Here is a 27,574-nt window from a genome sequence, read left to right on the forward strand (position 1 = left end):
ACGCCGGGCCGTGTCCGACCCCTGCCACGCCTTATGCAGCGAGGGGACCACGGATGTACTGTGCCGCACTTTATGGGACCTGCTTTTCTAGATCTATGCTGCAGCTGGCCGCTCTTTGAGCATAAGATTATTGATCACCTTGGGGACTGATATGTGCTGTTCAGGCAAAAAGAGAAAAGGACGATGTCTACTGTGGTGACTACACTCTTCTACCATCGTTGCGCATTCCCTTCTATACACCCGAGGTCAGTCAGCGGCCGATACAGTCCGATGTCAGACACCGAGCCATGTCTGCCCAGTACAAAGAGATCATATCAGAGCCCGAGTTCTTTCGGGCCTCTTACGCTATAGTGGTATTAGCTTCAGCCATCATGCTCGTACGTATAGGCGTGCAGGTGTGGAGGCGCAAAGCTATGGAGTTGCAAGACTATCTCATGTACCTAGCTTTTGCATTGTTCCTCGCCTTGTCGATATGCTACCTGGTTAACATTTCTACAATCTTCGACATTTCAAAGGTTCTGGTAGGATCACTTGAACCTTGGCCAACATTCCAGTCCGACTTCGTGCTCAACGTTCGGATTGTGTTCGTTACCACTGTACTGTTTTGGTTGACGCTATGGTCGGTCAAGCTGTCTCTGTTGGCACTGTACAAAAAATTACTAAAGGGCCTTCCGCGTGTATGGACAAGACTTTGGTGGGCAGTATTCACATTTTGTATAGTTGTAAGTCTATATTATTGCACGCTCTTTAACCACACTAAAACCTCCGACGTAGTCTGTTCTCGGCTGTATCGCTTCTTATCTTACTTCTTGTCCCGATTTCACCGCCTTGGTAGCCAGAGGAGACTGCCCAAATACCCCCCGAAATATTCGTGCCCAGCTTGTTAGCCTGTACATGTCCTACGCCGTCGATATCCTATCAGACCTCATGAGTATGTGATAGATCCTTCCTACTAAAAACGTTGGTATTAATGCTGCCAGTCATGTTTCTACCAATCCGACTTGTCTGGAACCTTCAAATGGTACCCGCGCAGAAGATCGCTATCATCGCACTCTTCGCATCTGGCTTCGTTTGCATCACCTTCGCCACTCTACGCGTTATACAGGTCGGCAGAAAGTCCGGAGAAAGCACAGCACCCAGTCCGACCTGGCTAGCGTTCTGGACGCTCATCGAGTCATCTGTAGCTATCTGCATTGGTTGCTGCCCTGCGTTTGCTGTGTTCTTTCGCCGTGCCTACACGCCTAGCATATCTTATGATACGAATGGATACGTTCGGCACAGCCCGAGTGGATCTGGAGCAGACCAGAACAACGCAGGCACGATCAAGATGGATGCTGTTTCCACTGGCAGTAGCAGGAATAGGACTTCTAGGCGGGATACGCACTGGAATGTTACACGGAGCAGCGAAGAAGATTTCGCGGCGGACAACAAGACAAGCCTAGATTGGTTACCACCAAGAAGGAAATTCGATACCCCCTCAGAGACGGACACTCTACCACCGAGAAATCCCAGAGCATCGACCAATATGAGCCCAACATGAAGCTTTCTCGTCGTTAAACCTGCAGTCCGGCATTAATTTTCTTGCAAGTACATACATCACGGCTACCTAAACCCTTCTGGCCAGGCAATGAAGATCATTTTGCACATCCCACCATTTCACTCCGATTCTCGATTTCGCGCACACCCTCTCCCCTCGGCCTTGATCACAACCGTGACATCGCCTACTTTCGCCACTTCAGATATTCCTGCAGCTCCAAAGCTGATCCCAGATCCAAAGATCACCACCACCACCACCACCACGATGTCCGACTCCCAACATAGCATACCAGCTCTCACAGCTCGCCACCCAACCACGCCCTCACGACCCCTGCTTCCAGAAGCCAAACCCACCTCCACCCTCCTCACCACTCTCCGCGCCCACCAAACCATGCTCACAGACCTCTACATCACCCAAAACAACGCCTACGTCGTAGCCTACACTGCCTTCGAGACACACTACGCAGCAGCAACTAGGACTACTTCTATAGAGATGCAGGAGGTCATTGCGAGACTGCTCGGACAGCAGAAAGAGATCATGCTCTTCCAGACCTTCCTCTGGAGTTTCCAGATGTTTGTTGCTGGCCTGGAGAGCGGCGAGACGCATGATCTGGACGAGGGGCAAGCGCGTGGACAGGAGGGGTTTGGTAGTGGAGGGACGAGGGGCTTCGAGGGCATGTGGCGCTGATGCGTTTATAGACCCATACCTAAGGCATTGGGATAGTGTTGTGGCGATGTATAAGGAACACCAGGTCGTGAATAAACTGTCGCGGACAAGAGTCGGCTTGTGGAGAAGGAAGGGGCATAGAGGAAGTTCGGATGCGCTTCAGCGTCTTCACTGGAACAACCGCAAGACACAAAAAACGCAACAAGTGATTGCAACAATATCCATTGAGAAGTATACATGCTGATATCGCTACGCATCTTAAACATGCTTAGTGAGCCCCCATATTTGTACAGACGGATATCCATGCCATCGAAACGCCAAAAACACCACGTACTAACCACCTGCTGATATTCCAATACTGAATTACCACAGCGCCGCGTCCTTGTCGAAACGCACCAGCTCTTTGCCTGCGTCTTCAACATCCTTCCTCGCCTTCATGCGCATGTAGAAGATGGGGCAATCCTTGGATGCGCAGATGACTTCACAGTGAACACTACCCTGGCATCGCTGGCATTGGGTCCAAAGACGTGAGAAGCGGACCTCGAGCTCACTGACTTTGCCTAGCGTCTTTGTGTAGAGCTCGGCAATACGAGGTCGGCAGTTCTCACAAACGGCGCCGTCCTTCTCATGCGCAGCGGTAAGTGGCTTCTTGCATCCCATGCATGTTGATGTCTTCTTGGCGAACTTCATCAAACCACCCATCGTGGGCGCCGCGACGGTGATGGAACGTGTGTGATCACCCGTGAGTAACGAGGCTGCCTTCTTCTCACCTAGGATAGGCTCGAAGATTCTGCCCAGTGGCTTCGCAAGTTGGTTATCAAGGTAGTAACGCGTGTCGATGGGCAAATTGTTTTCGAGGACAAAGAGGGGATCCTCAGACTTCTCGAAATTCTTCGCACCGGTGGCGGCTCGGATCATGACGTAGGCGACACGGTCACCTAGAGCAGGCGCTGAACCGGCGTCACGCTTTTTCATACGTTCAGCGAGCTCGACGTGTGCTTGCTTATTGGCGTAACCACCTGTTCCGTCCTTGTTCTCTTGCTTGGTAAGGGCTTTAGTGATGACGAGATTAGACATGTCCACCTTGTTCTGCAACAGATCCGCAATGGTCTCCTTGACGAATCTATCCAATGTTAGTAGACGAAAGTGCGAAGATGGCGGAATGACTTACTCTTGGGCACCTTCTGGGTCCTGGTCGATCAAGAGCATGCGCAACGAAGTTTCGATGACAGTCTGGACCAGGCGGCAATTATCACGGCGGACCGTCTCAATACCCTTCGTGTCCATCTTGTCCCACTTATGTGGATTCGTCCAGTAGAGACCAGCGTAACGCTTCTTGTTGATGAGCAGGTAGGGGAAGTAGACCTTCTCGAACTCCAGCTTGATTGGCTTGACGAACTTCGAAGAGACGTAGTCCGCAGCTTCCTCACCCAGCTTCATCGCCTCTGCTAGTTCAGATGTACCAAACTTGACCATGACGGAATCTGTGTCACCGTAGATGACCTCTGCGTCGTGTGTGTATCCGTTCGCGATGTTGTACTTTGCCTCGACTTCTGCCTTGGTCCTTTCAATCATTTGACGACCGAAACTCGTGGTACTACTGGCGATGGCAAGACACGGTAGCTTTCCGTTGGTAGCACCTGTCAGACCGTAAACCGAATTGGCGCTGACCTTCAAGGCCAACTGACGACCGTTGAGCACAGCCTTTTTGAAAGGATCGGTCTCGATCGCCAACTCCTTCTTCGCCCTCTTACGCGCACCCAGCAATTCTTCCAAAATCTCGGTCAAGAGTCCCTTACGAGTTTTCGCTGTGCAGAACATGTCACCGTTTGGTGTCACAATGTAGTCTTCGTCTTTCTTCATCTTGAGTTTCTCCACCGTCTGCTTGTCGAGCCAGGTCGTATAGCACAGGTTGTGGGCCTGCATGATACTGGGGTATAGCGATGCGAAATCGAGGGTCGCGACAGGTTCCTTGTAATAGCCGCGCTTGGGTTCAATAACGGTCGCACCTTCGTACTGGTCACTGCTGTCGCCTTGGTTCGGAAGGTCCGGAACGATGAGTTGATGGTCGAGGGCTTTACGGAAGAGCTGGCTGATGAAGCGAACTTGTTGTCCACGGGCCAGAAGGTAATTGAAAGGCACACCTGTAACCCTAGCCATTTCGGTATAGTTGACCAGACACATGAGCTTGTCGAGCAATCGCTGCGGTAGATAGGCATCCTTCAAACAGTATACAGCCAATCGTCGCCGGGAGTTGGAGTCGCCGTTGAACAGTTCAGTGATCATGCTGTGATGTACATCCTCCTTCTGCTCCTTCAAGAAATGAGCACACACCGAGTTCAGCGTGTAACTACGCAGTTGGTGGTCTCGCTGAATGAGCTGTAACAGGTCAAGCTGGAGACGACCGTTGGTGTTAGTAGTCTTCGTGTCTCGGTTTCCTAGTTGTTTACTCGAGAAATTCGAGCTCTCTACCTTGGACTGTACTGTCTTCAGACGAGACCAATACGGGAACTTCTGCAACTTGAGATGTTTTGCGCGATCGAGAAGATACGGAAAGTCGAAGTTGTTGATGTTGTAGCCGATGATGACGTCTGGGTCGACCTCTTCTACGAAGTCTCGCCACTTCATCAGCATCTCGCCTTCATCTTGGAATGACAAGACCTGTGTCGCAACGATCGGGCTGACTGTATCCAGACAGAAGACGTTTCTGACGAAGGGTTTCGGCTCTCCGTATCTCGTAACGACGTTTGCGATCTGAATGACGGGGTCGACATTGGCCTCTGGGAAGACACCTTTGCGGCCAGCGCACTCGATATCGAAGGAGAGGATGCGAAGGGGGGCGAGTTTGGCCCATTCGCCTTCAGATTGGTGGGCGATCAAATCGCTGTAGTGTAGTTGTGCCTCAATCTGGCAGTTGGAGTGTCGGTCGCGGGGGCTGATCATTCTGTATTTGCCTGCTGGAACTTCGACCCAGCACATACCGGCGACCTTGGTGTCGATCATAAAGCGCAGTACGTAGGCAATGTTGTCGAACGTGAGGATACCGTCTTCTCTGGCCGGCCAGAGGCGCTTGTAGTTAGCATTGCCCTTTTGCACCATCATCCGCACGCGATTGATCATTTTCGGATCAGTCACTGTAATCTTGAGGTATGGACTCTTCTGATTGCCCTGGAAGCGCAGGATGTTCTCTCTCATGCACATTTGTACCGACGCGATGACAGCCGAGTGTTGGTTGAAGTTCTTCTGGCATTCGCTCTCGAGGAAGACCTTGAACGGTTCGCAGTCTTCTTTGTGGAAGTTGAGCGGCGCGGCGACGTAGAAGTAATGTTGGAAGCCAGTGACGTGGATGAGGACGGAGTGGCCAGTCTATGATATACGGTCAGTCAAAGTCGATATATACCATGTGCACGCTTCTCACCTCTGTGACACCAAAGAGCTTGACGGTTGTTTTCCCGCCATTTAACACGCCCTCTTCAGCCTCGATCTGTTGGAAGACAAGGTTTTGCGTCATCTCATTGAAGTCCTCGGGCAAGGCAGGCCGCCGCCATTGCTGGTCCTTCTCTGTGTTGTCCTTCTTCAGCGTCTCCATGTCCTGCGTCATCTTCTCCAGCGTCTCCTCGAACTGGCTCGGGCCCACCTGGCTCGAGTTGAAGGAGCCATTGACCGTCTTGGTTGGCGGTCTACTCTTGTCATTGCCATTTTGGAGCTTCAGCTTCTTGGACGAGTGGGGCGACGGCTGCACATTGGTGCGTGTGCTGGATGTTTCGGCGAGGGCGCGCTTCGCCGGCGCTCTTGTGACGGCTCCTGGCATCTTGAATATGTGGCCGACAGATACAACACCCAAGCGCGTGATAAGGGAGGGTTGGTGGGTGTGTGTTTGTTGTTGGTGGAGTAGATGGAAGGCGCCCAGGGAGAACGCGAAAGCGTGTCGCAGGCGCGAGCGCGTCATCCCTGCTAATTGATTTGCGCCACGCTAGCCGTCGCCTGCCATCCACGCTCCCATCCCAACCCTCTCCGCACCCTTTGCATCACCACGCACACGCGTCAACGTCCAGGGTTCCTCAGTGAGCTCATTTCAATATTTGCATTCAAATCTCCTCACTAGCTCGCCTCTAGATATTACCTGCAGCCTTGTTACCATGTCGTTCACGACCCCAGTCACATAAAGCCTTACACTGGACTTGCGCCATAACGCTGTTTCCTTTGACTCTGATACTCGTCTTCTTCATCAGGATGCGATACTACATTGGGATGCTATGCCAAGGACTAGGCATCAGCAGAGCTGTCCGCGAGACTTGTAGGCGATGGCGTTTTATGGGTCTTTAGTCATTCGACTCTAGTGTACTAACCCCAGACATAAATCCGCCGTGTTCCCCAACATACTCCACGTAAAGTACAATTACACTCACACGACTTCTGTTCACCTTCAACATGACCGCGAATAACGACGTCATTGTATCTCCATGCGAGACAGAACGAGACTTTAGGCAAGCGCAGCATTGTCTTTCCGAAGCCTTCGGCCACCAAGCCAAAGATGCCCTATGGCAACTGATGACACCCGGCTGGGACACGGAAGAAGGGCAGGCGAAGCAAGCTCAGATCCTGATGAAGAGATGGCAATCCATCACCACCAACAAAGATGGACAACCCAATGCTCTCTATCTCAAGGCCACCGTGCCTGATCCGGATAGGCAAGGCGAAAGACGAGTTGCTGGAATCGCCATCTGGAAGCAGCTGTCGTTTGTGGAAGGCTATGGCGACCCGTTTTACGGCGACATGGAGGAAGCTCTCACTGATTACGACGACCAGAAACGGCGGTTTGCAACGCAAATGTTCAACTCACTATGGAAACGACGTATCGCATACATGCGAGAGGTCGAGAAATCAGGCCGCAATCCACCCGCCATCTTTACATTGGACTGTTGTGCTGTTGATCCAGCATACCAGCGTCGCGGCATTGCTGCCAAGCTGGTGGAGGTCGGTCTTGAGGAAGCAAAGAAGAGGGGCAACTTGGAGTGCACAACAGAGGGAAGCACCATGGGAAGACCTGTCTACAGGAGACTGGGGTTCAAGGATGAGGGTACAGGAGATATCCCGTGGGAGGTGGACGCAGAGTTCGAGACCTGGGATAAGCCACCAAACGTCTTCCTGAGGACATGGGCTTGATCGGCCTCAGCTTCACTGACCAACTAAAGTCGCCCTGAATGCAGTACGTAACAAGACATTTCGACATATCAAAGTGACACATATTCATCGCGGCCATCTCCGTCAACGGCTCCATAGCTTCTTGCCGCTTGGGGAAGGTGGGATGCTGGACGCCCGGTAGTGGGGCAATTCAAGCTACCCCACCAGGGTCAAAACATCCACGATACGTCTTGTCTGTCAGACGGAATAGCCTGACAATTCTTTGGTTTCTCTTTCACTCCCAATAACGCGTTTGAAGTGTTAATACACCACCACAGCACCTTCCACTCATACGTTGACGCGTAAAACGCGTCCCCGTCAGCCAGCATGACGATCGTCGACGTCCACACCCATGTTTACCCTCCCAAATACATGGAGCTACTACGCTCACGAACAACCGTACCATACGTTCGAACATTCCCCGATGCACCAGACTCAGCACGTCTCATCATCCTTCCCGGAGAAGATGACCCTTCAACACCTTCAACCTCCCGCGGCCGCCCTATTGGCTCCGAATACTACGAGATTAAAGAGAAGATAGCCTTTATGGACCTGCACAAGATTGACAAATCTGTCATCTCGTTAGCAAACCCTTGGCTAGACTTCCTCCCGGCAGACGAAGCTGGTGAAGCAGCGAAGAAGATCAACGACGATGTCAATGACCAGTGCTCGCAGTATCCGGGTCGATTGTACTTCTTCGGCACCCTCCCACTATCCGCGTCGCCTGAAGTCATAACCGCCGAGATCGAAAGACTAAGCACACTCAAGTATGCACGCGGCGTCATCATGGGTACCTCAGGCCTTGGACAAGGGCTCGACGACGAGAACCTCGATCCCGTCTACGCAGCACTAGAAAAGCACCAACAACTCATCTTCCTCCACCCGCACTACGGCCTACCTACATCCGTCTACGGACCCCGCGCGAGCGAATACGGACACGTCCTACCATTGGCACTCGGCTTCCCGTTGGAGACAACCATTGCGGTGACGAGGATGCTGTTGAGCGGCGTATGGGATCGGTTCACAAAGCTCAGCGTGCTATTGGCACACTCTGGAGGTACACTACCGTTCCTGGCAGGTCGCATTGAGTCTTGCATCTTGCACGATGGTCATTTGAAGAAGCATGGCAAGACACAGAACAGGAGGGATGTATGGGATATCCTGAAGACAAACATCTACCTGGATGCTGTCATTTACTCGGAAGTTGGATTAAAGGCCGCTCTCGACGCATCGGGTTCGGATCGGTTATTATTTGGTAAGCATCACTACACGTATATGTGAGACTAGGAGCTAACAGTAGCAGGCACTGATCACCCATTCTTCCCACCGCTGGAAGAAGACGCGAAGGAGTGGCACAGTGTCAACGCAAACTATGGGGCTATCTCGAAAGCCTTTTCGACGGATGACAAGAAAGCGAAGGATGTTCTTGGTGGAAATGCGGTGCGGATATTACGGTTGGAATGATGACAGCACTTCGGATTCATGCAATTTTATCTTGAGCCCCTGGGGCTTCATGCCCCCTTTTCCTCCTACGTTGAATCAACGCTGCCACGTTCGTGAACTCTCGGATAGGCCTGGCTCCCACAAGATACTCCTAGGCCGCAGAGTAGGTAGCGAAGCGCTCATGTAGACCCTTAGTGGCATGCACATGGTAGATACGGTGCTGCGTTGTGTATATGTTCTTTCAACCTCTATAAAACCCATGGCTTTGTATCGCATGTGGAAGGAATGAAGGAGGAATGATAGCATAAGACTAACACAAGCTACACTCAAGCTACTTTTACATCGCCCTTGCCATCCGCAGCCTCCACCAACTCATCAAATATCTGCTTCATCCACTTCTCCTCACTCTTGATCGTCGCACTGACCACCCTAATAACATACAGCCCACCCACAACCGTGCTAGTCAGGAAGAAATCGCCCTTGCTGTTAATCTTCTCGTAAACCTCCTTCGTCTTCTGATTAACCATCTCCTTGTACTGCGCCTCGGCATCAGTATGGAAGTCATTCTGCAGTGCCTCGTGCGACGGGTCCGCCTGATTCGCCGCCTTCGCCGTACCCGAAGCCATATTCGGCTTGACCTGGAACGTAACGAGTCCAAACGCCGGCTCGGTAGTTACGCTGAACAAGTCCGGCTTCGACAGCAGTAGTTCATGAAAGTACTCTCCCAACTTGATGTGCTTCCTAATGAACTGCCTCAGCCCGTTGACCCCATAACTCCTCAACACAAACCAAACCTTCAAGCTCCTAAACCTCCGACCGAGCGGGATCTGCCAATCCCTGTAGTCCGTAACGAGGCCTTGTTCAGAATGAGGGTTGCGCAGGTAACTAGGCGTAATACTATACGTATCCATCAAATCCCTCCTCTTCTTCACAAAAAACGCCGAGCAATCAAAGTTGACCAACAGCCACTTGTGCAGATTGAAGTTGAACGAGTCAAACGCCGCAATCGGCTTGCACAAATGCTGATACTCTGGACACACGAGCGCAGAACCCGCATACGCGGCATCGACATGAATCCACAGGTCAGGAAACTCTTTCGCAAGCGCCGCGATACCTTCCAAGTCATCGGTAGCGCAAGTCCCTGTACTGCCAATCGTGACGGTGAAGTAAAACGGTTCGTGCCCTTTCGCACGGCACTCTTCGATGGTTTTACGCAACGCAGATGCCGTGACGCTGTAGTTGGATTCTTTGGATGCGGGTACACTGCGGTATCTGGTTCCTGCGATAACAGCTGCTTTCTGCGTACTCGAATGCGCGTGTTCGGAGCCCAGCGCGACGAGCTTACCCCGGATATCGGCTGCTTTGTCCATTCTTTCTTCGCCTTCTGGCATGTCGCCTAGTTTACGGCGGATGAGGCGTTCGCGGGCGGCAACAAGGGCTGTTAGTACGACTTCACTGGCGGTGCCTTGGATGATGCCTCCGCCCTCGCCGTCACTGAGGAAGTCGTTCGGTAGTGCGATGAGCTTGGCGATCCAGTCCATGACAACGGTTTCTAGCTCTGTAATCGCGGGCGAGCAGATCCAGTTGAAGGCTGCGGCGTTGAAGGCTCCGCTGTACATGTCGCCTATCATGGCCTCGAAGGACGAGTTGCACGGGAAGAAAGCCATGAATTTGGGGCTTTGCCAGTGGGTTAGGCCCGGCATGATGACACGGTCGATGTCTGCTTGGATCGTCTCCCATGCTTCGCCTTCTTCGGGCGTGGAGGCGGGGAGTAGCGGGCGCAGGTAGCCTGGTTTGACGGAGGGGAGCACGGGGCGTTCCTCGAGGGTGTCGTAGTAAGTTGCGACTTGAGGGTAGGTCAATTTACGCTTCTAGTAGGTGAGATTGGGAGCACATACTCTCGTCAATGGCTCCTTTGGCCGCTTCGCGGAATTGTGAAGAATCCATGGCGGGGTAGTGGGATAAGGAGTAATGTGTGCAAGAAGACAAGAAGGGGGTAATTGACTTCTCTAGACTACGATTTATGGATGTGAATAACTGACACTCGCAGGATACGTGGGCATATATTCAATGTTCCAAGTTGGCGTAAACGGTCACGTTGCGCTAGTTTAAATGTTTGGGATGTCCGATGTCGCTAATTCCGCGCTAATTGCCCTCTTTGGCAGAGTACATTTGAGGACGGAATTGATGCGAACGCTTGTAAGACCGCGTAGGGCGTAGGGCGCAAAATTTCTGAGCAAGACGTAGCTATACGGGACCCGCGTTTCGGTGGCGATTCGGTGCAGCAAGAAGCCGTAGTACCGTAGACGAAGGCTGCCACCTGTCGAATAGACCAAAGGCGCAAACGTGGCGATCGCATCGGGGCGGACAGAGGAGATTGTCAATTCGGGGATGACGCCAGGAAAAAACGTCGAGAGTTGCATATCAACCATTGATAACGGGTATACCTATACGCCTCGCTATGATTACAATCCACTGAAAACCAGAACGACTTTTGATCTTCATTAGTATCGCTTGGCCACCTCCACACCAATATTCTCATCCGCGTTTGCAAAGCCACGCGCCCTAGGCGTGGACTTGCCTGCCACGTCCTGAGGAGCCTCGCCCTTGTACTCCCATCCTCCGTCCTGGGAGAAGAAGTCGACCTCGTCGATGATGTCCCAGACGACGTCCTCGGCAATCTGCTCCTTGTATCGCTCGCCAATAGCCCGCAGTTTACGGCCATCGGGAATCTGCTGCTCGCTTGTATCACCGTCGACCATCTGAGTATCCTTTTCGCGCTGCTGTACCATCTCTTCGGGTGGACACCAGAAGTCGGGACCGAAATTGACCTGGGCAACACCACCATTGAACAGTGAAATGGCTGGCAGATATCCTACCATGCCGTCGTCGAAGCCTGTTCGTGCTCCAGCCTTGATAGCTTCGACTGATGGTATACTCGCTGGAGGAAGGAAGGCAAGCAGATTCTCGAAAGCGATGCCGACCTCCTCACCATTCTTGTAGACCTTGATATGCGAGTGTGGCAGCGATCGTACACTGACGTCTTCGTGATTTGGCGAGGGGTGTATCTTGGGTACGGGACCGCGGTCGTGATAAGCCTCCACCATCTTTGTGACTTGGTAGTCGAGCTGTTCGAAGTAGAAGTTGCCTTTGTAGGGCACGGGTATGCGATCGCGGATGATGTCGATGGGACGGTCGAATGGGTCTTGGTTGCTGACGGTGTCGAAACCATCTCCTAGATCGACGGCCGGGTTGTAGATGCCTTCGACGACCTTGCGATGCATTGAGAGAGACGGCAGCTGAATCTCAAGCCCAATCACGTCGCCTTCCTGAACATGCTGATCTATAACATATTCAACAGGCATTGGCTTGCCATGCGGTGGCCTGGCCTTCATGTGCTTGCTCTTTGCGTTCTTGGGGAGCGGCTTGAAGATTTTGGAGGCACGCGATCGATGTTGCGCTTCGAAGCGCGCGTCGGTGATGCCGTAGCTGTAGCCATCGAAGCCCACGGGTCCGTCCAAGGGCGCTTCTCTCCTTGCCCAACCCATTCTCACGTGGGGACCGGGCTTCGTCTCTCCCGTCTTAGGGTCGATAGGATCCTTTGGGCCGTCTTTGGGTATGCCTCTTAGCACCTTGACCTCATAGTATATCCTGCCTTCTCTCGCGACTACGTTGCCGCGTCCCATGCGCCAGCCCTTCTCCTGCGATACAATCGTCGCGCTGTTGTCGAAGTGAAACCATCTGTCGCAGTCCTCATGGCTCATCCGCGGTCCGTACGGCTTAGAGTCGCTCTGTCTGTAGTATTGCTTGTGACGGAAGAGCGGGTCGGCAACGCAGTGGGTGTACTTGTAGCCCTTCTTGTTCCAGGCGATATCGTGTGGCTTCTTCAGCTCGGTCACGCCGTCAGGAGCGTACATAGGGTTCGGCTCATGTGACACCAGTGTGCTGTCTTTGGGCGCTTCATAGTCGGACGGTCTGGGCTCGGGGATCGAATATCGCATGGGTGAGTCGGCTGAGGGTCGCTCTTTCTTGCTAGACTTTGCGCTCGGAGTGGCCTGGCGAGTCGACGCTGAAGCTTCGCGTTTCTTGATCGTCTCGCGCTTCTCTCTCTGCTCGCGCGCAGGAGCTTTCGGTCTGGCACGCGCTGCCGCATCGGGATTGGGGTTGAGCGGAGACGAGACAGCGGGCGCATTGTCTCCTTCAAGTGGCCGCCGCATCGGGGGCACGAGTGTGGGTGTATTGGAACGCGAAGGGGGGTGTGAGTCGGCCATGTTGAGGGTGGATGTAGCTGGAGTGGAAAGCGCGACAGCTGCTTGTAGCCATGTTGGAAGGCACGACCCTGGACATGCAAGTTGCGGCGCTAGGCAGACCCCACCAAAATTTATCCCGTTCTCGAACTTTTACTACTCACTGCCGCCAACTCTGAAAAATGTCTGTAATACAACTACGACCCTACTAAAACTTCAGAAGAAGATATTGCGCCTCTTCTAATCCTCCGCTCGCGACCAGATACCCACGATGCCGAAAGCACCCAAATCGCCTGGTGTGCGCGACCAGCGACACAACCCTCTAGCCGAAGAATATGCGCCCTCCGACCCGTGGAAGAACAAGGCGCCGAAGCGACAAAAGCGGAACAAGAGCGACAAGGAAGACGACGAGCAGAAATATGTAGACTCCAAGAGCTCGCGCAAGATCTTGGAAATTGGAAGAGAGCTGGAAGAGGAGGATGCGAGGGAGAACAAGGTCCGGAGACCGCAAGAAGCCAACCCAGCCTTCGACTTCGAGACACGCATGGGCGAGGATGATATGCCAGGAGAGGATTTGATCCAAGGCGAAGATGACGATGAAGCATGGGGTGAGGACGACGAGGAGGTTGAAGAAGTTGAGATCGATGCAAACGACCTAGCGGCGTGGAACAAGTTCATACCAACAGACGACAACCCCATCGTATGGCCTGGCGAGGAAGCGCAACAGTCAGGTCCCGGCACAGATCTGGCAGCGCTTATCCTCGAAAAGATCGCTGCGCATGAAGCCGGAGGCGAAGTACAGCAACCAGAGATTCAAGGCGGTGGTGCTCCAGAAGACGCAATCGAACTACCAGCAAAGGTCGTCGAAGGTACAGCATCCTCACTGTATAATCTCATAACTTTACTAAGCCTGCACAGTGTACTCAAAGATTGGATTAATTCTCAGCCGCTACAAGAGCGGTAAGCTGCCCAAGCCCTTCAAAATCCTGCCCACGATCCCCGCCTGGGAAACGCTTGTCGCCATCACACGTCCTGACGACTGGACACCCAACGCCACCTTCGCTGCGACCCGAATCTTCATCTCCAGAGACCCGCGAACGGCGCAGACCTTCCTCAACACGATACTGCTACCTTTGGTACAACAGAACATCCGCGAAACACACAAGCTCAATGTGCATCTGTACAATGCGCTGAAGAAGGCGCTCTACAAGCCTAGCGCCTTCTTCAAGGGTGTTGTCTTCCCTATGCTCACAGACGTCACCTGCACACAGCGTGACGCCACGATCGTGGCATCCGTTGTAGCCAAGGTCTCCGTGCCCGTCCTACACTCCGCCGCCGCCCTCCACCGTCTGTGTGAAATCGCCGCGGAGCAAATGTCATCCGACCCCGACGCCGCTGGCCCCTGCAACATCTTCATCAAGACCCTTCTCGAGAAGAAGTACGCCCTCCCCTTCAAGGTCATCGACGCGCTCGTCTTCCACTTCCTGCGCTTCCGCGGCGTGGGCGCCAGCAGTGCCGACGCCATGGACACCGAGTCTGTGGCTGGCGACCTAGGCAACACAGGCAAACTGCCTGTTATCTGGCATCAATGCTTGCTTGCCTTTGCGCAAAGATACAGGAACGACATTACAGAAGACCAAAGAGAGGCGCTGCTCGACTTGCTGCTCACAAGAGGTCACAGGAGCATCAGCGCGGAGGTACGAAGGGAATTGCTTCAAGGAAGGGGACGGGGTGTCATGATCGAGCCTCCGGCTGTAGGCATCGATGGCGACGACACGATGATGATGGCTGTTGATGCATGATCTCGGAAATGTCAAGCCCAGACCTTATGATGATGAGCATTTATCGGCGTTACTAGACAGGAACATTTGCAACATGTTTCTTGGGAGTTCAATTGATACTGAATATACCCATATCCACACGTAGCACCATGACCCTATATCTCTTCTTCTTCCCTCTACTCACTCTTCACCTCAGCTTTTCCCTTGTAGAAAGCAACATACCCTTTGATCTTGTTCATGCTTTCCAATGGCTCCGGGTAGTACCACGCTGCATCTTTCACCTCCGTCTTGTTGGCTGTGACGGTGTAGTAGCTTGCGTCTCCCTTGTATGGACAGTGCGTCTTAGTTGAAGTGGGGCTGAAGTGGTTGCTCTTGATGGTGTCGGGTGGGAACTGACATGGATCAGATGGATTGAAGGGGCTTATAATGGGCAAGAAAGGGGAAGGGTTGGTTACGTAGATGTTCCCGTCGACGACTTCGTAGGAGTCGGTCTCGGCTACTAGGATGCCGTTTACGGTTGCGGTTGCGTGAGGCATGGTTTATGTAGATTTCCGTGTTTGGATCCAGGGATGGTATTAGATTCACGGGTAATTCCTGAATACTGGAAAGTTTAGAGAGATGAGTATCATCGTACTGGTGTGAAGTGGACTACTAGGTGAGGGGGATGTCTATCGATAAGCAAGTGAGCGGGGGGAATGTATGTCATCATCATTCCAAGGTTGTCTCTTGTAGATTGAGCTTACTGTTCGCGATCCAGAATGACACTCTCGGTCCCAAGCTACATACTGACAAGATGTTTTCTTACAGAATGTAGTGACGGTCTAATGTCTTTGCATGCTCAAAAGGGCGCACCTGTTGAGCAAGGCCGGTGTAACCGATTAGCGAAACCGATTAGAGCATGCAGCTAAGTGCATACGATACATATGTGTAACAGTGCACTAGAATTTCAAGATAGATTTAGTGAAGCCTCATGCTGGCTGAGTAGCTTTTGCCAAGTCCACAAGCAGCCTAGGTAGCACTCAACATTTCATGGGGCAGGAACGGATGGTCATGTCCAGCACTGAGATGGCAAATATCAAAACACGAATTTAGATATCCCTCGTTTCACATCCTGCCAGATCCTGTATTTGAGTCATCCATAGGGTGCACGGGTGGCGCGTGTCGTTTCGGGCGATGTAGGATGATGACTATTTACCACAACGCTGGGCAGGCGGGTCCGCAAAACCAGGATTTCCGTCGGTCTACGAGTCCAGTATGCAGGTCGCTGAGGCTCAGGGACATGCGGCTCGGCTAAAAGGCACTTGAAGCCACCATGTGTGCCTCCGCGGTACCGGATGCGGGTGCTCACTGCAAAAGTGCATGCCCATGGCTGGCCACCGGAGTCGGTGCCGAGCCGAGGAATGGCGAGGCATAACTTGTTGAGCTGAACAATGGGGGGCAAAAGGGATTGAAAATGCAATGAGGCATTTTGCACTCGAATGTGATGATGTGTACGACTGGACGTGGAGGTGAAGGTTTGGGTGCAGCCACAAGAGCATCAGCACAATCCCAACGAGAGCGTGGGAGTAGCGGGTGATCGGCCTCGAGAACTAATGGTAGCTGTCCTGGCGCTCGAAATAATTCGCGTGTGGGCGCGGGCAGGGCAGGGCAGGGCGGGCTTTAATTGGAACAAGGCTTATCTTTCGGCGCAGAAGCAAAGACCCCTGCGAGGCGTCTTGGTAGGGTGGGTGTTCGTCATCGCTAAGAAAAAGTTGACTCCCGCGCACCGACAAGACATCCTCACCATCCCTTCGCTCGCCTCCCTACAACCCGCACCCAGCCATTGACTCCGTGAAGCTCTCCCGCAGCTTCCACCATTGCAATGGCACCCAACATGAGGCCGCTCGCCGCTGCCAATGTGCTCTCGCAGGTTCAGCTGGCTGGACGCAGGACCTTCACCACCCAGCGCCCGTCGCTTATCGCCAACAGAGCGCGCTGGACGCCCCGGCCCACGCAGTACCAGATTGCCCTCCGCCAGTCTGTCCGCCAGCAGTCGAGCAGCGCGCCCAAGCCCAAGGCCAAGAGGTTCCGCCTCCTGCGCTGGACCTGGCGCCTCACGTACCTCTCCGCCATCGCCGGCCTGGGATACGTCGGATACGGCATCTACGAGACTCGCAACCCCGCTGACCAGCCGCCGCCTGACCCAAGCAAGAAGACGCTCGTCGTCCTCGGTGAGTAGCGACGAATGACTCAGCTCGCACAGGATGCATCTGACACGCGACAGGTACCGGCTGGGGCTCCGTCTCCCTGCTGAAGAAGCTCGACACGGAAAACTACAATGTCATCGTCGTCTCCCCACGCAACTACTTCCTCTTCACCCCCCTCCTGCCCTCATGCACCGTTGGCACCATCGAGCACCGCTCCATCATGGAGCCCATCCGCAACTTCTTGCGCCACAAGAAGGCCCAGGTCAAATACTACGAAGCCGAGGCCACCAAGATCGACTACGAGAAGAAGGTCGTCTACATCAGCGACGACTCCGACATCAAGGGCGACGTCTCCCAGACCGAGGTGCCCTTTGACATGCTCGTCGTTGGTGTTGGTGCTGAGAACGCCACTTTCGGTGCGTCATCCGCCCATTCTCACCCGAACTCAGCTAACATGGAACAGGTATCCCCGGTGTTAAGGAAAACGGTCTCTTCCTGAAGGAGGTCGGCGACGCCCAGCGCATCCGAAACCGCATCATGGACTGCTGCGAGACTGCAACCTTCAAGGACCAGTCTGACGAGGAGAAGAAGCGCCTGCTACACATGGTCGTTGTCGGAGGTGGACCTACAGGTGTCGAGTTTGCCGGTGAACTCCAGGACTTCTTCCACTCCGATCTGAAGAAGTGGCTTCCCGAGATCCAGGATAACTTCCACGTCACCCTCGTCGAGGCCCTCCCCAACGTCCTTCCCATGTTCTCCAAGCAGCTCATCGACTACACCGAGAAGACCTTCAAGGAGGAGACCATCACCATCCGCACAAAGACCATGGTCAAGAACGTCACACCCAAGTTCATCGAGGCTGAGTCGACTGGCCCCGACGGCAAGAAGCAGCTCGAGAAGATCCCCTACGGTCTCCTCGTCTGGGCCACCGGTAACGCTCTCCGACCCATCGTCAAGGACCTCATCAACCAGATCCCCGCACAGAAGGAATCTCGCCGTGGTCTCGCCGTAAACGAGTACCTCGTTGTCAAGGGTACCGAGAACGTCTGGGCCGTTGGTGACTGCGCTGTTGCCAACTACGCTCCCACTGCCCAGGTCGCTGCTCAGGAGGGTGCTTTCCTCGCCCGCATGTTCAACAACATGGCCAAGACCTCCGAGATTGAGGGTGAGCTTGCTGAGCTCTCCGTCGCCCAGGAGAAGGCACCCGGTAAGGAGGCCCGTGACAAGGTCTTCGGCGAGATCAAGGCTCTGCAGCAGAGGCTGAGGAGGATCAAATCCATCGGTCCCTTCGAGTACTCTCACCAGGGTTCGCTCGCCTACATTGGTTCCGAGAAGGCCGTTGCCGACATCTCGTGGTTCTCCGGCAACATCGCTTCGGGCGGTACCATCACCTACATCTTCTGGCGCTCCGCCTACCTCAGCATGTGCTTCAGCACCCGCAACAGGATATTGGTCATGCTCGACTGGGCCAAGGCCAAGTGCTTCGGTCGCGATGTCTCGCGTGTCTAAACGCCTTTTCCTCTAATTGGCGTTACTACCTCCCATCCTTTTCTAGAGATTCCCTAAAAGTTCGACTTCCTGAAGGGCAAGCGCCATCCACGGCGTTGACTATGTACACCACACACACACACACACCTCCCGGCTTTTTCTGTACGATTACTCGTCACGTTTTGTATAAGGGTGTGATACCTCGCAGCAGTAGGGCGGCTCTTCGGGTTTTCGGTCTGGTCACATGTTCTTGTTGCTAGTCGAGCTCGGCGTTTTGGTGCTTCTTTTTTCCCTTTTGCCAGAGTCAGAGGCGGGTTAGACTTGGTTGCTTTGTTTGGACAATCGTAGATAGATAGGAACCCTTTATGAAACAGCGGAAGATCAACTGCAGTATTACTACGTTACAACAATTGTTTTCTGCGTTTGCATGAACGCTGGCGTATACATATCTCACCTTGGTGACTGTTCTGCATGCCGCGTTTGAAGCAGGGATTTCTTATGGTAAGAATAATGATCATTTCGTAAGCTTATATGTATAGACTATAGGCCATGTTCCCAAACGCCCATCGTAGATGCAAGATGCCACGCCCTCAAGAAATCCATCGATCACCGCAAATGCAACGAGTCCACTACCTAGGACTGCCTACAGCCCCATAACTCCTCGGACTCGCATGTCTGCTCGTTCCCAAAAGCGCCCTTGCCTCATCCAACGCGCTACCCCTACCCTTGATAGGAATGCTCTTGCTCGAACTACTTCCAGCCGTACTCGCCGGACTCGTATCCCTCGGAGAATCCATCGGCGTATTCGCACGGCTCACATTCGGCGTAGCAGCTACACTGACAGCCGGAGCCCAGCCCCTCATCCACCCGCTCACACGGCGCCAATGCATACTCCTGCGCACCAGCTTACCGTGGTCGTCGACGGTGATGATGACTTCGTCGTCGCGGGGCGTTGGCGATCGGCCCCGGGGTGTGGCGTCGCCGAAGTGCCAGAATTGTAGACCTACTGCTGCGTCCATGAGGAGTACGCCTGCTGCGCCGAGGAAGAAGGGTGCGGCGCGTAGGACCCAGTCTGCTCTTACGCTGCCTTGGGGGTCGACCCAGCCGGAGCCTTCGCCTGGCGCGTAGTCGTACCATGCGCAGGGGTTTGTGAGGAGGGAAGTGGAGTAGAAGAGGTTGCCGAAGAAGGCTGCCGCGAAGAGCGTGGGAGACAGACCGGCTGTCGATTTGCGGACCTGGTTCATGTAGAGTTGAGGGAGGCGCGATCCGAGGTATAGGAACGTGCTCATCCATGAGAAGACTTTGCCGGCGGTTTCCGAGGCACTGGGCGAGCTGGTCGCGGTAGTCGTGTACGCGGAAAGGCTGCGAGCGCGGGCGAGGCCTGGCGCGAAAGGACTTATCGGCGTTGCGGTAGTAGGGTTGGCCAGTACGGCGATCATGAGAGTGATGTATAGGACGGTCTTGGGCGAGGGCATAGGTGAGCTCGAGGCTGCTATCCGCACCTTGGGATTGGGTGATGCGCCCGACGGAGATGTACTTTGCCATGATTCCTTCGTACGCATGGGCGAGCGCGCAAAGTTGGGTATCCTAAAGGTTTCCTTCGCGTTCGAGCGCGGTACGTCTTTGGCCGCGCTATCCTGTTTAACGTTCTTCGCGTCGCTTGAATCTTGCGGTGACTTTGGCGGGCTAGACGCGTTGTTCGTACCGGCTATGCTCATCCCATCCAGAACCTGATGCATGGCAGAGCCTCCGGCGCCAGAACCACTGCCAGCTGAGCTGCTCCATCGGCCCCAAATTGGCCTCAGCGGCCTTCCATGGTGCAACAGCTCGTACCATACCCACTGACCACACAGGCAGCAGTCAACGAAGACGTAGTAGCCTGCGATAATGACTTGCCATGACGCCTGCCCGGTGAACAGGCAGCCCAGCAGGTTCGTCACATCACCCAGGAGCCATTCCGTCAAGAAGAACGCGCTCAGTCCCGATGTTGACTTCAGCTTATGGTTCTTGTATATTTGTGGTAGCTGTGCGAATAGCCATGATATGATGCTGCACGTGCCGAGCAATGTCGAGACGAGCGCGAGGTTCGTGGGTACGCAGGTGTGGAATGCCGCCGAGAGATGATAGAGGAACTCGTTCGCAGGTTCGCAGGTCGGTGGTAACGTGGGTTTGGCTATGTGTAGAGGGGATAGGTATGGAGGCATGGTGCCATAGGTCGAATTCGAGGGTTCGATGGGAAGGAACGACGCAGCTTTCTGAACTGTGACTGCCGTAGAAAGAGTCAACCGGAACTCCAACGCGCGTGGTCCCGGATGCTTCTTGCTTCTTCCTCACGTCTAGGTAGCGCAGGCTGGGTGGTCAGGCGCTGATTCGGGCTCTTGGTACAGCCACAGAGGCGTGGATGCAACCTCGTATACGACGCACGCGTAACGTCGGTGTTAGAATTGAAGTACAGGCCGAGCGACCGCCTTTCAAGAGATATGTATAAGTTGTCGCGTGAGGTCGCTGTTCCAGAGCTCGGCGCTGTGACGTCGTTGAACCGGTCAGTTGCTGATAAGACTCGGCGTGCAGAAATGGAGGTTATGACAGCCACGAGAAGCGCGGGATGCAGGCAATGGAAGAGGAAGAGTAGAAGAAAAGACACGAGACGTCAGAGCAGTGTGACAGAAGACATACAGCAGCTCACGGCCGTCAACAGTCATCACCCCCAGCCAACCGCAGGCTCCCAAAAGGAAGCATCTCCACATGCTAGAGGATCCCCCGGCGGGCTCGCATGACCGATGCTAGGCCAAGCGGTATCCGTTGCGGCTAGGCCTGCCATGACGGGAGCAGTGTGACTTGGGCGGGTGGGATGCTATGAGTGATTGATAAGAGTTGCTTATCTCGAGGGCAAGGGCGCGCACGCGCATCATGCTAGCGCACATGTCTCCGAGCTGCTTGCCGCCGTTCGCGGGCCTTGGCGACGACCATCAGGCTGGCACGTCACGCGGAAGGGACACCGGCTGGATCTCGCAGCACCAATCTGCCATCGCCAGATCTACGCACATCACAGATCGAGCAACTTCAATATGGGGTCGGCCTATAGCGCGCCGGCTGTAATGACGATGCATGCCTATCTGCCCCTCCTCTCCGCCATCGGATGGGTCCGTCGCTTCGGCCTCCAAGCCACAACTAATACACTGCACTAAGATCTGCCTCGAAACGTAACAGAAACCCACCATGAGTGAGGCTGGACTTGAGGCATCGTCGTGTGTCGGGCTTCTGTAACCTGCATATCGATAAGAGCGAACCAGATTGGAGTGTTACCGAGACCACAAGTGATACGAAGTTTAATTATCATTATAGGAAGTAATCAACGTGCACATCACTGAGATGTCCGCATCAAGGTAAGTATCGCGACCTGCAACCCCCAATATCTAAACCACGTCACCGCCATTCTCGACCCTGGCGTACCTTCCCTCCTTCTGCGCCTTCCACCTTGGACTGCGATCCGTCAGCACGACTCAGCATGCGACGGCCGAGTGAACCTACTAGAAGAAGTTCCTAAAGGCCACAATACCCGCTGTCATAGCCGCGTATCCGCCTAGCAGCCTCGACCAATTGCCCTCCTGTCCAACAGTCAACGCAACGAGGTCGTATACCAAGCAGCCGCCGAAGATCCAGTCGCTCATGCTTGCCGCCGCGGCGAAACCAACACCGGTAGCCACCTGCACCAGCGAACTGGGCTCTACACCTACAAAGTAGGCTGCAGATGTGTTGTGAAGGAGGTCGAGCACACCGATACCCGCGAATGTCTTCGAGACAATGTGGGTGAGGAGGTTGGGTGTCGAGCGTGTGTCGAGCGGCTCAAGCGCCGTAGCGATGTAACCGACTTGTGCCAGTGTATTGATGATGACGAAGATGTTCGATGTCTCCAGGTTGTTCGAGTTCCAGAAGAACATCCAAGCTGTCGCATACGTTAGTCTTCATTCTGTGGTATCATATGGTGCTTCATTGACAAGACTTACTTCCAATGCAAAAGTTGCCCAGACTGTAAACCCAAGCAAACTTGTTCATCATCGCACACTCTTGCGCATTACCATCTTGCTTCCATAGCTTCCACAACCAGACCAGCTGGAAGATTTGCTGTGGGAAGAAGAATGCGCCGATGAAGTATGGGTACGGGCTGAAAGCGGCAAGATTCCGGTTATGGATATCCATCATGTTGGGCGACGAGAAGATGCCATATTGTTGCAGAGCAAAGTCGTAGATGAAGGATGCCGGCGCAAGGTAGCGCACCGTAGATTGCGTGTTGCCCATACTAGAGGCTGTGGTGGTGTTCGAGGTTGTATTCGGAATGCACGTAGGGTCACGTTTACGAATGCGATGCAGCGAGATGGGATTGTAGATGTGGAATGAGATTCAGCAAGAAATCGTGGTATGCCATTGTCTTTGTACGGTCTCGCGTCGCGTCTGTGGTCAATCGAAGACGTCATCCCATAATACGCGATCTCAGGGTCCAGCTCCCGATGCAGCACGAACATCATCGCCATCATCGTGATGTCGGTACACGCCGGAACGTTTCGCACCGACTGCAGCCGCTTGGACATTTCGTATTGTCTCGGCTTCGGAGTTCCTCTGTCAGAATCTCCGACAATCCTTGTGTTGTAAACACAAAATCTTCATTCTCTTGCTCAGCTAGTGTTTACCCATTCTAATCCATTTCGTTCGCTCAAAAGCCGCAGATAGTTTCCCCTACACGCCTTTTTCCACGGCTTGTTGTGCGTCGCGTACACGCGTTGCAGCTTTGGTGTTTTAACTCTCCAACCACCCTGGAAAAAGTCGTCTAGCAACGGTATCAATTCCTTCGGGCTCCAGAACTTGAGAAGACCATCATGGACAAAGCACAGCTCCTCCAGGCTCGATGGTATGACTTCCTCGATTCGGGGCCAAAGGGAAGCCTCACCGCCTAGTATTACGGCAGGCGGGACGTGAAGGGAGGAGAGAACGGGATATTCCCGAAAATCGCAGTTTCCGTAAACGTCAACGGACCCCGGCAAATGCAGTTGACAAAAGAATCTCAAATGTTCCAAGGTGCTCTTGACACTGTTGAGGGCGGCGCTGAGCGATGCGCAATCCACGGTGAAGAACGCCTGATCGCGAACCCAGTATTCGTAGTCCAATTTCCTCAGAGCTGGTGTGCAAGACAGCAGTTTCGCGAGTGTGTCTGGTTCCACTGAAGACTCGCTGAGTCTCAATGTCGTCAACGTTGAGCAGACAGGTAGAGGTGTTGCTTTCTGGAAACCTGCCTGGGCAATCTCATCCATCAAGCTCATTTCAATCTTCTGGATGTTTGGACACCAAAAGAAAGCCCAATATCCCCTCCAATCCAAATGTTGGTGTAGATACTTGATCCGACTCCAACTATACCACCGATGATCCTCCTTAACATAACCGCTATACCCACGGCCGAGATGAATGTTTCGAAGCTTGCGACAACCGAGAGCTTGTGACTCCGCACCACAAGAGCGCAGCTTCCACAAGATTTCAGGGATGTACACTACGTCGCTGCCGATGTGAAACCCCAGATCGAGTGAGACAAGATTGGGACACATCCACACGAGCAGCGCTATGGTAGCATCCAAATCGTACTTCAGGATAGCTTCATACCAAGAACGACCGCTGACTGCAAAAGCATCTCCGCGTCCTTTATGGTGCCACTCCAGCCCTGCATTTCGTACGGCGTCCAGGGCCAGTCGCTCGTTCGCGTTTGTCCAAATCGGGGCAGCTTTCGGTTTCCGCTTCTCCAAAGGCTCCCGTCTGCGTGGATCACGAAACCAGTCGTCCCAACAACCCCCAAGCCCGGTAGTCTGCAGTCTGAGACTAGTGATCGATTGCGCGTAGGCGGGCTTCGCCAGGATTGTTTGCAGGAGTAAGTTGGGCCGGAAAGCTCGGCGTTGCCACGGACGGTAATCATGAATACTCAGCGGGCGAGTTGCATGACCGGCTTGCCATTGCATGCTGATGTTGCTGTATAGATGCGCTATGGTCTTTGCGTGCATGGCTTTGCAGGTACGAGACAGGTTCAACACGTCTTGGGACGGAGGAAGATAGCTGAGTACGATTTCGAGAAGCTCCTGTGGAAGCTCGAACAGCGGAGATGCGCAATGCGGGAACGACATGTTGAGTTGTTGGTAGTGCTGGATAGGTCTGAACCAGGACCAGGCCGCAGTCTGAGTCAAAGGTGCACTCTGTTGTTTCTGAGACGAGATGGCGGTATGAGGAAGCTGCGCCCCACAGGCTCGGAGTTAAGCATCGAGGTATCCACTTTAACGCCGAGGTACGCGCCTTCCAACCTCGCAAGTCTCAGATTCCCATGTCTCTTTCACGACAACATCGCATCAACAGCGGATGCACATACAACTCATACATCACCAGGGAGGCTGTTAAATCACAATCACGCTGTCAATCTCAATTGTAAAGTGCTTCGAATCCCTCACTATATGCCCAGCGATCCAATTCGACCTTGCAATCCGACCCAGTATGCTGTAACCCATCACCGACGCTATCACATACATCAGAACCAACGATGAGGCCTGGCAAGCTTCAACGAGCTTCCTAGCGACAGCGAACGTCAACGTGACAGTATGTAGCTGCTAAACAGCAAGTTGACAATTTGTAAAACCTATGTCTAGAGGTATGTCTACCTCAACCCTACTTCTGCTCTCCACCTTCCTCCGGTACGGCGTTCTTGTCTTCTTTAGGTCGAATCGCCATAACACGCGAAAATGCAGGCCGGGCCGTCTCATCAGAGGATGGGACGACAATGCAGTAAGGAGAGATCAATGAAACGCCTTGCTACACCGACTCTTGATCGTCTGCTTCATTACCTACACTTCTGTTGACTCTTTCGGCAGCGATGATGTTCTCATCTCACGCTGCTCAAGCTGTGGTTAATCTCTATTCGTCCAGCAACAATAATCTCGATTGCGACTTGACTAAGTCGTCATCTTTTCAATGTCTTTGATACCGTTGACAGTCGGCTGACAGCTTGCTAGCAGATGGCTACACATACACGAAGATACCTGGTCAGATGTTCACACGGAGTATCAACAATGACAATACCAAACATTACATTTCTCCGTCAGTGGTGTCTTCAGCATTCACATTGTTGGACTCTTCCTCAACTCCACGCGTAAAGCGCGGATATCAATGAAAAGTTGGGCCGTGAGTGAACCCGTTATTGCCAGTCCCATACGTGTCTTGATTCCATCCAGGGTCTTGTCTCATTGGTAAGAGGGTGACCAAGAATGGTAAGCAAGCCGCCATGGTCTGAACGCTCACGTCATCTAGAGTGAGGTTATCACTGCGAAAGATGCCACCCGAACATCCAGCAAGCTGAATGTTTGGTAAGTATTTCGTCCAGGTTCGAGCATGTCACAAAAGTGACATACTCTAAGCAACGAGAGGAGCTGACTACAGCGCCGGACGGTCGCAATCATCATCAGCTCTTCGTTCTCATACCGTACGCAACTCCATACAAGTAGCGATGAGGCGCACCAGGTGTTCTGGCAGTGCTCGGTGATGCGCTTGTATTGGTCAGTGTACTGGGCGAGTGGTGTCGTGTCGAAATCCGTAATCTCCAGCCGTAGCGAGCTATCCCAGAGACTGTCTCTCTGAACCCATCCCAGAAGCTGGGGGAAGGCTTGAAGAAAAGAAGAGAGAGAGGGGGCGGGGCGAGATTATATGTGCGTAGCGACACGCGCTAGCGATAGCTCACGTGACATTAATCGTACGTGCGTTGGAGCCTGGGAAGTCAGAAAAGTTGTACAGTAGTGGGTGAAGGAGGAAAATTTCCTAAACGGGCTAGTTTGCGTTTCAGGTACTGCGACGCCCAAGGCCTGGAGCCCACCAAGGGACGTCTCCACTCTCATTGGTGTGCTGCGTACGAGCAAACGTTGGCGACACCGATTGATCGCCTTGCATCAAAACATACGAAACTATTTTCAAAGCGCCGGTCCCAAGATACCCACGATTATCGCTCATTACCCTCCATTCGCACACTACCATGGTCGCAAACCGAGCTGAAGCCCTCGCGGAGGAGCTGCACGAAAGCAAACAGGCGCATAACAAGGACAAGGGAGCACTCACTGCTTCCAAACTAGAAGTTATCAATCTCCGGAAGCAGCTGCGGATGTCGGAGCACAGACAGAAGGTCGCCGAAGGTGATCTACAGCTCTTGGTCCTAAAGTGCAAATTCCGGGAAGGAGATGGTGAATGCTTCGAGGGAGTGGAAGCAGTTCATACCGACGACAAGGCGCTCAAAGCTATTCTACCCGACGCGCCAGTCCACCCTCCAGAGATGTACAAAGCGCGTTCGGATCGGAATTCGAAGGTTCAGAACAGCGCGCCTTCGGTAAACCCAGAACCAGGTCGCCACTTGGACCATCTCGTCCTTGATCTAGAGGACGAAGACACTGCCGACTCTAGCCATGGTACTAAGCGGAAATTTGATGAAGCAAAGTAGGTATTCGCCGCAATAACACGACGATCCCCGCTAACCACTTCACAGCTCAGAAGAGTCCAACGATAACCCGGCAATGTCGAATCCTTCCCCAAGCCGGCGCCTGATCGTGTGCATCAGGTGCTATCAGCTGAAGCTTCGCTGCGACACCGGAGAACCCTGCAACAACTGCGTCTCATTCAACCACATCTGCAAAAGGGCCAAGTGTAACGACTACGAGGTTGGGGCGTGTAGGCGATCCGGCTGCCTAAGAGCACACCGCGCGGATGAGAAGGCATACAAGAACATCGTTCGCGCAGGACATATTCCAAGGACCGACCCTTCCAGGCCGATAATCCCCAGGTCAAAGAAGCAGCGCAAGGACGACGATGACGGAGAGGGGGGTTCGGGAAACTCTGGGGGCGGTGGCACACGTACTGGCATTGCTCTTCCTTACTAATCCTCCCGCGAGCACTACGAGAAGGACAAGGAAAAGTGTTGGAAGCTACTTGGGTATCATCCAGGGTCTTACACCACTTCACCAGGTCACTGAACGTGAA

At 53.5% G+C, this 27,574-nt stretch overlaps 12 protein-coding genes across 12 annotated transcripts; 6 read left to right on the forward strand and 6 right to left on the reverse strand.

The window, feature by feature from the left end:
• Positions 1-1,801: 1,801 nt before the first annotated feature.
• On the forward strand, positions 1,802-2,224 carry J4E92_008209 (uncharacterized protein; the record flags this gene model as incomplete). Its single annotated transcript, XM_051499562.1, has 1 exon — positions 1,802-2,224. The coding sequence occupies one exon, from the start codon at positions 1,802-1,804 to the stop codon at positions 2,222-2,224; it is 423 nt and encodes a 140-aa protein (XP_051350345.1).
• Positions 2,225-2,566: 342 nt separating this feature from the next.
• Positions 2,567-6,014, reverse strand: POL3 (DNA-directed DNA polymerase delta; the record flags this gene model as incomplete). Its single annotated transcript, XM_051499563.1, has 3 exons — positions 2,567-3,326; positions 3,375-5,569; positions 5,622-6,014. The coding sequence occupies 3 exons, from the start codon at positions 6,012-6,014 to the stop codon at positions 2,567-2,569; spliced, it is 3,348 nt and encodes a 1,115-aa protein (XP_051350346.1).
• A 620-nt stretch (positions 6,015-6,634) lies between these two features.
• J4E92_008211 (uncharacterized protein) lies at positions 6,635-7,369 on the forward strand (the record flags this gene model as incomplete). The annotated part of the gene is made up of 1 exon (XM_051499564.1): positions 6,635-7,369. The coding sequence occupies one exon, from the start codon at positions 6,635-6,637 to the stop codon at positions 7,367-7,369; it is 735 nt and encodes a 244-aa protein (XP_051350347.1).
• Positions 7,370-7,714: 345 nt separating this feature from the next.
• Positions 7,715-8,851, forward strand: J4E92_008212 (uncharacterized protein; the record flags this gene model as incomplete). Its single annotated transcript, XM_051499565.1, has 2 exons — positions 7,715-8,642; positions 8,691-8,851. The coding sequence occupies 2 exons, from the start codon at positions 7,715-7,717 to the stop codon at positions 8,849-8,851; spliced, it is 1,089 nt and encodes a 362-aa protein (XP_051350348.1).
• Positions 8,852-9,156: 305 nt separating this feature from the next.
• Positions 9,157-10,777, reverse strand: J4E92_008213 (uncharacterized protein; the record flags this gene model as incomplete). The annotated part of the gene is made up of 2 exons (XM_051499566.1): positions 9,157-10,676; positions 10,729-10,777. 2 exons carry the CDS (start codon positions 10,775-10,777, stop codon positions 9,157-9,159), a joined length of 1,569 nt encoding a protein of 522 aa, XP_051350349.1.
• A 557-nt stretch (positions 10,778-11,334) lies between these two features.
• On the reverse strand, positions 11,335-13,101 carry J4E92_008214 (uncharacterized protein; the record flags this gene model as incomplete). Its single annotated transcript, XM_051499567.1, has 1 exon — positions 11,335-13,101. The coding sequence occupies one exon, from the start codon at positions 13,099-13,101 to the stop codon at positions 11,335-11,337; it is 1,767 nt and encodes a 588-aa protein (XP_051350350.1).
• Positions 13,102-13,348: 247 nt separating this feature from the next.
• J4E92_008215 (uncharacterized protein) lies at positions 13,349-14,879 on the forward strand (the record flags this gene model as incomplete). The annotated part of the gene is made up of 2 exons (XM_051499568.1): positions 13,349-13,946; positions 13,996-14,879. 2 exons carry the CDS (start codon positions 13,349-13,351, stop codon positions 14,877-14,879), a joined length of 1,482 nt encoding a protein of 493 aa, XP_051350351.1.
• Positions 14,880-15,034: 155 nt separating this feature from the next.
• J4E92_008216 (uncharacterized protein) lies at positions 15,035-15,394 on the reverse strand (the record flags this gene model as incomplete). The annotated part of the gene is made up of 2 exons (XM_051499569.1): positions 15,035-15,250; positions 15,314-15,394. The coding sequence occupies 2 exons, from the start codon at positions 15,392-15,394 to the stop codon at positions 15,035-15,037; spliced, it is 297 nt and encodes a 98-aa protein (XP_051350352.1).
• Positions 15,395-16,719: 1,325 nt separating this feature from the next.
• On the forward strand, positions 16,720-18,553 carry NDH2 (External alternative NADH-ubiquinone oxidoreductase mitochondrial; the record flags this gene model as incomplete). Its single annotated transcript, XM_051499570.1, has 3 exons — positions 16,720-17,068; positions 17,122-17,460; positions 17,508-18,553. The coding sequence occupies 3 exons, from the start codon at positions 16,720-16,722 to the stop codon at positions 18,551-18,553; spliced, it is 1,734 nt and encodes a 577-aa protein (XP_051350353.1).
• Positions 18,554-19,161: 608 nt separating this feature from the next.
• J4E92_008218 (uncharacterized protein) lies at positions 19,162-20,736 on the reverse strand (the record flags this gene model as incomplete). The annotated part of the gene is made up of 1 exon (XM_051499571.1): positions 19,162-20,736. One exon carries the CDS (start codon positions 20,734-20,736, stop codon positions 19,162-19,164), a length of 1,575 nt encoding a protein of 524 aa, XP_051350354.1.
• Positions 20,737-21,948: 1,212 nt separating this feature from the next.
• J4E92_008219 (uncharacterized protein) lies at positions 21,949-22,831 on the reverse strand (the record flags this gene model as incomplete). Its single annotated transcript, XM_051499572.1, has 3 exons — positions 21,949-22,015; positions 22,064-22,478; positions 22,540-22,831. The coding sequence occupies 3 exons, from the start codon at positions 22,829-22,831 to the stop codon at positions 21,949-21,951; spliced, it is 774 nt and encodes a 257-aa protein (XP_051350355.1).
• Positions 22,832-26,579: 3,748 nt separating this feature from the next.
• Positions 26,580-27,474, forward strand: J4E92_008220 (uncharacterized protein; the record flags this gene model as incomplete). Its single annotated transcript, XM_051499573.1, has 2 exons — positions 26,580-27,034; positions 27,084-27,474. The coding sequence occupies 2 exons, from the start codon at positions 26,580-26,582 to the stop codon at positions 27,472-27,474; spliced, it is 846 nt and encodes a 281-aa protein (XP_051350356.1).
• Positions 27,475-27,574: the final 100 nt, after the last annotated feature.

This window comes from Alternaria infectoria (assembly GCF_024043175.1).
Source record: "Alternaria infectoria strain BMP 0036 chromosome Unknown scaffold_15, whole genome shotgun sequence".
In the NCBI taxonomy this organism is placed as follows: Eukaryota; Fungi; Ascomycota; class Dothideomycetes; order Pleosporales; family Pleosporaceae; genus Alternaria; species Alternaria infectoria.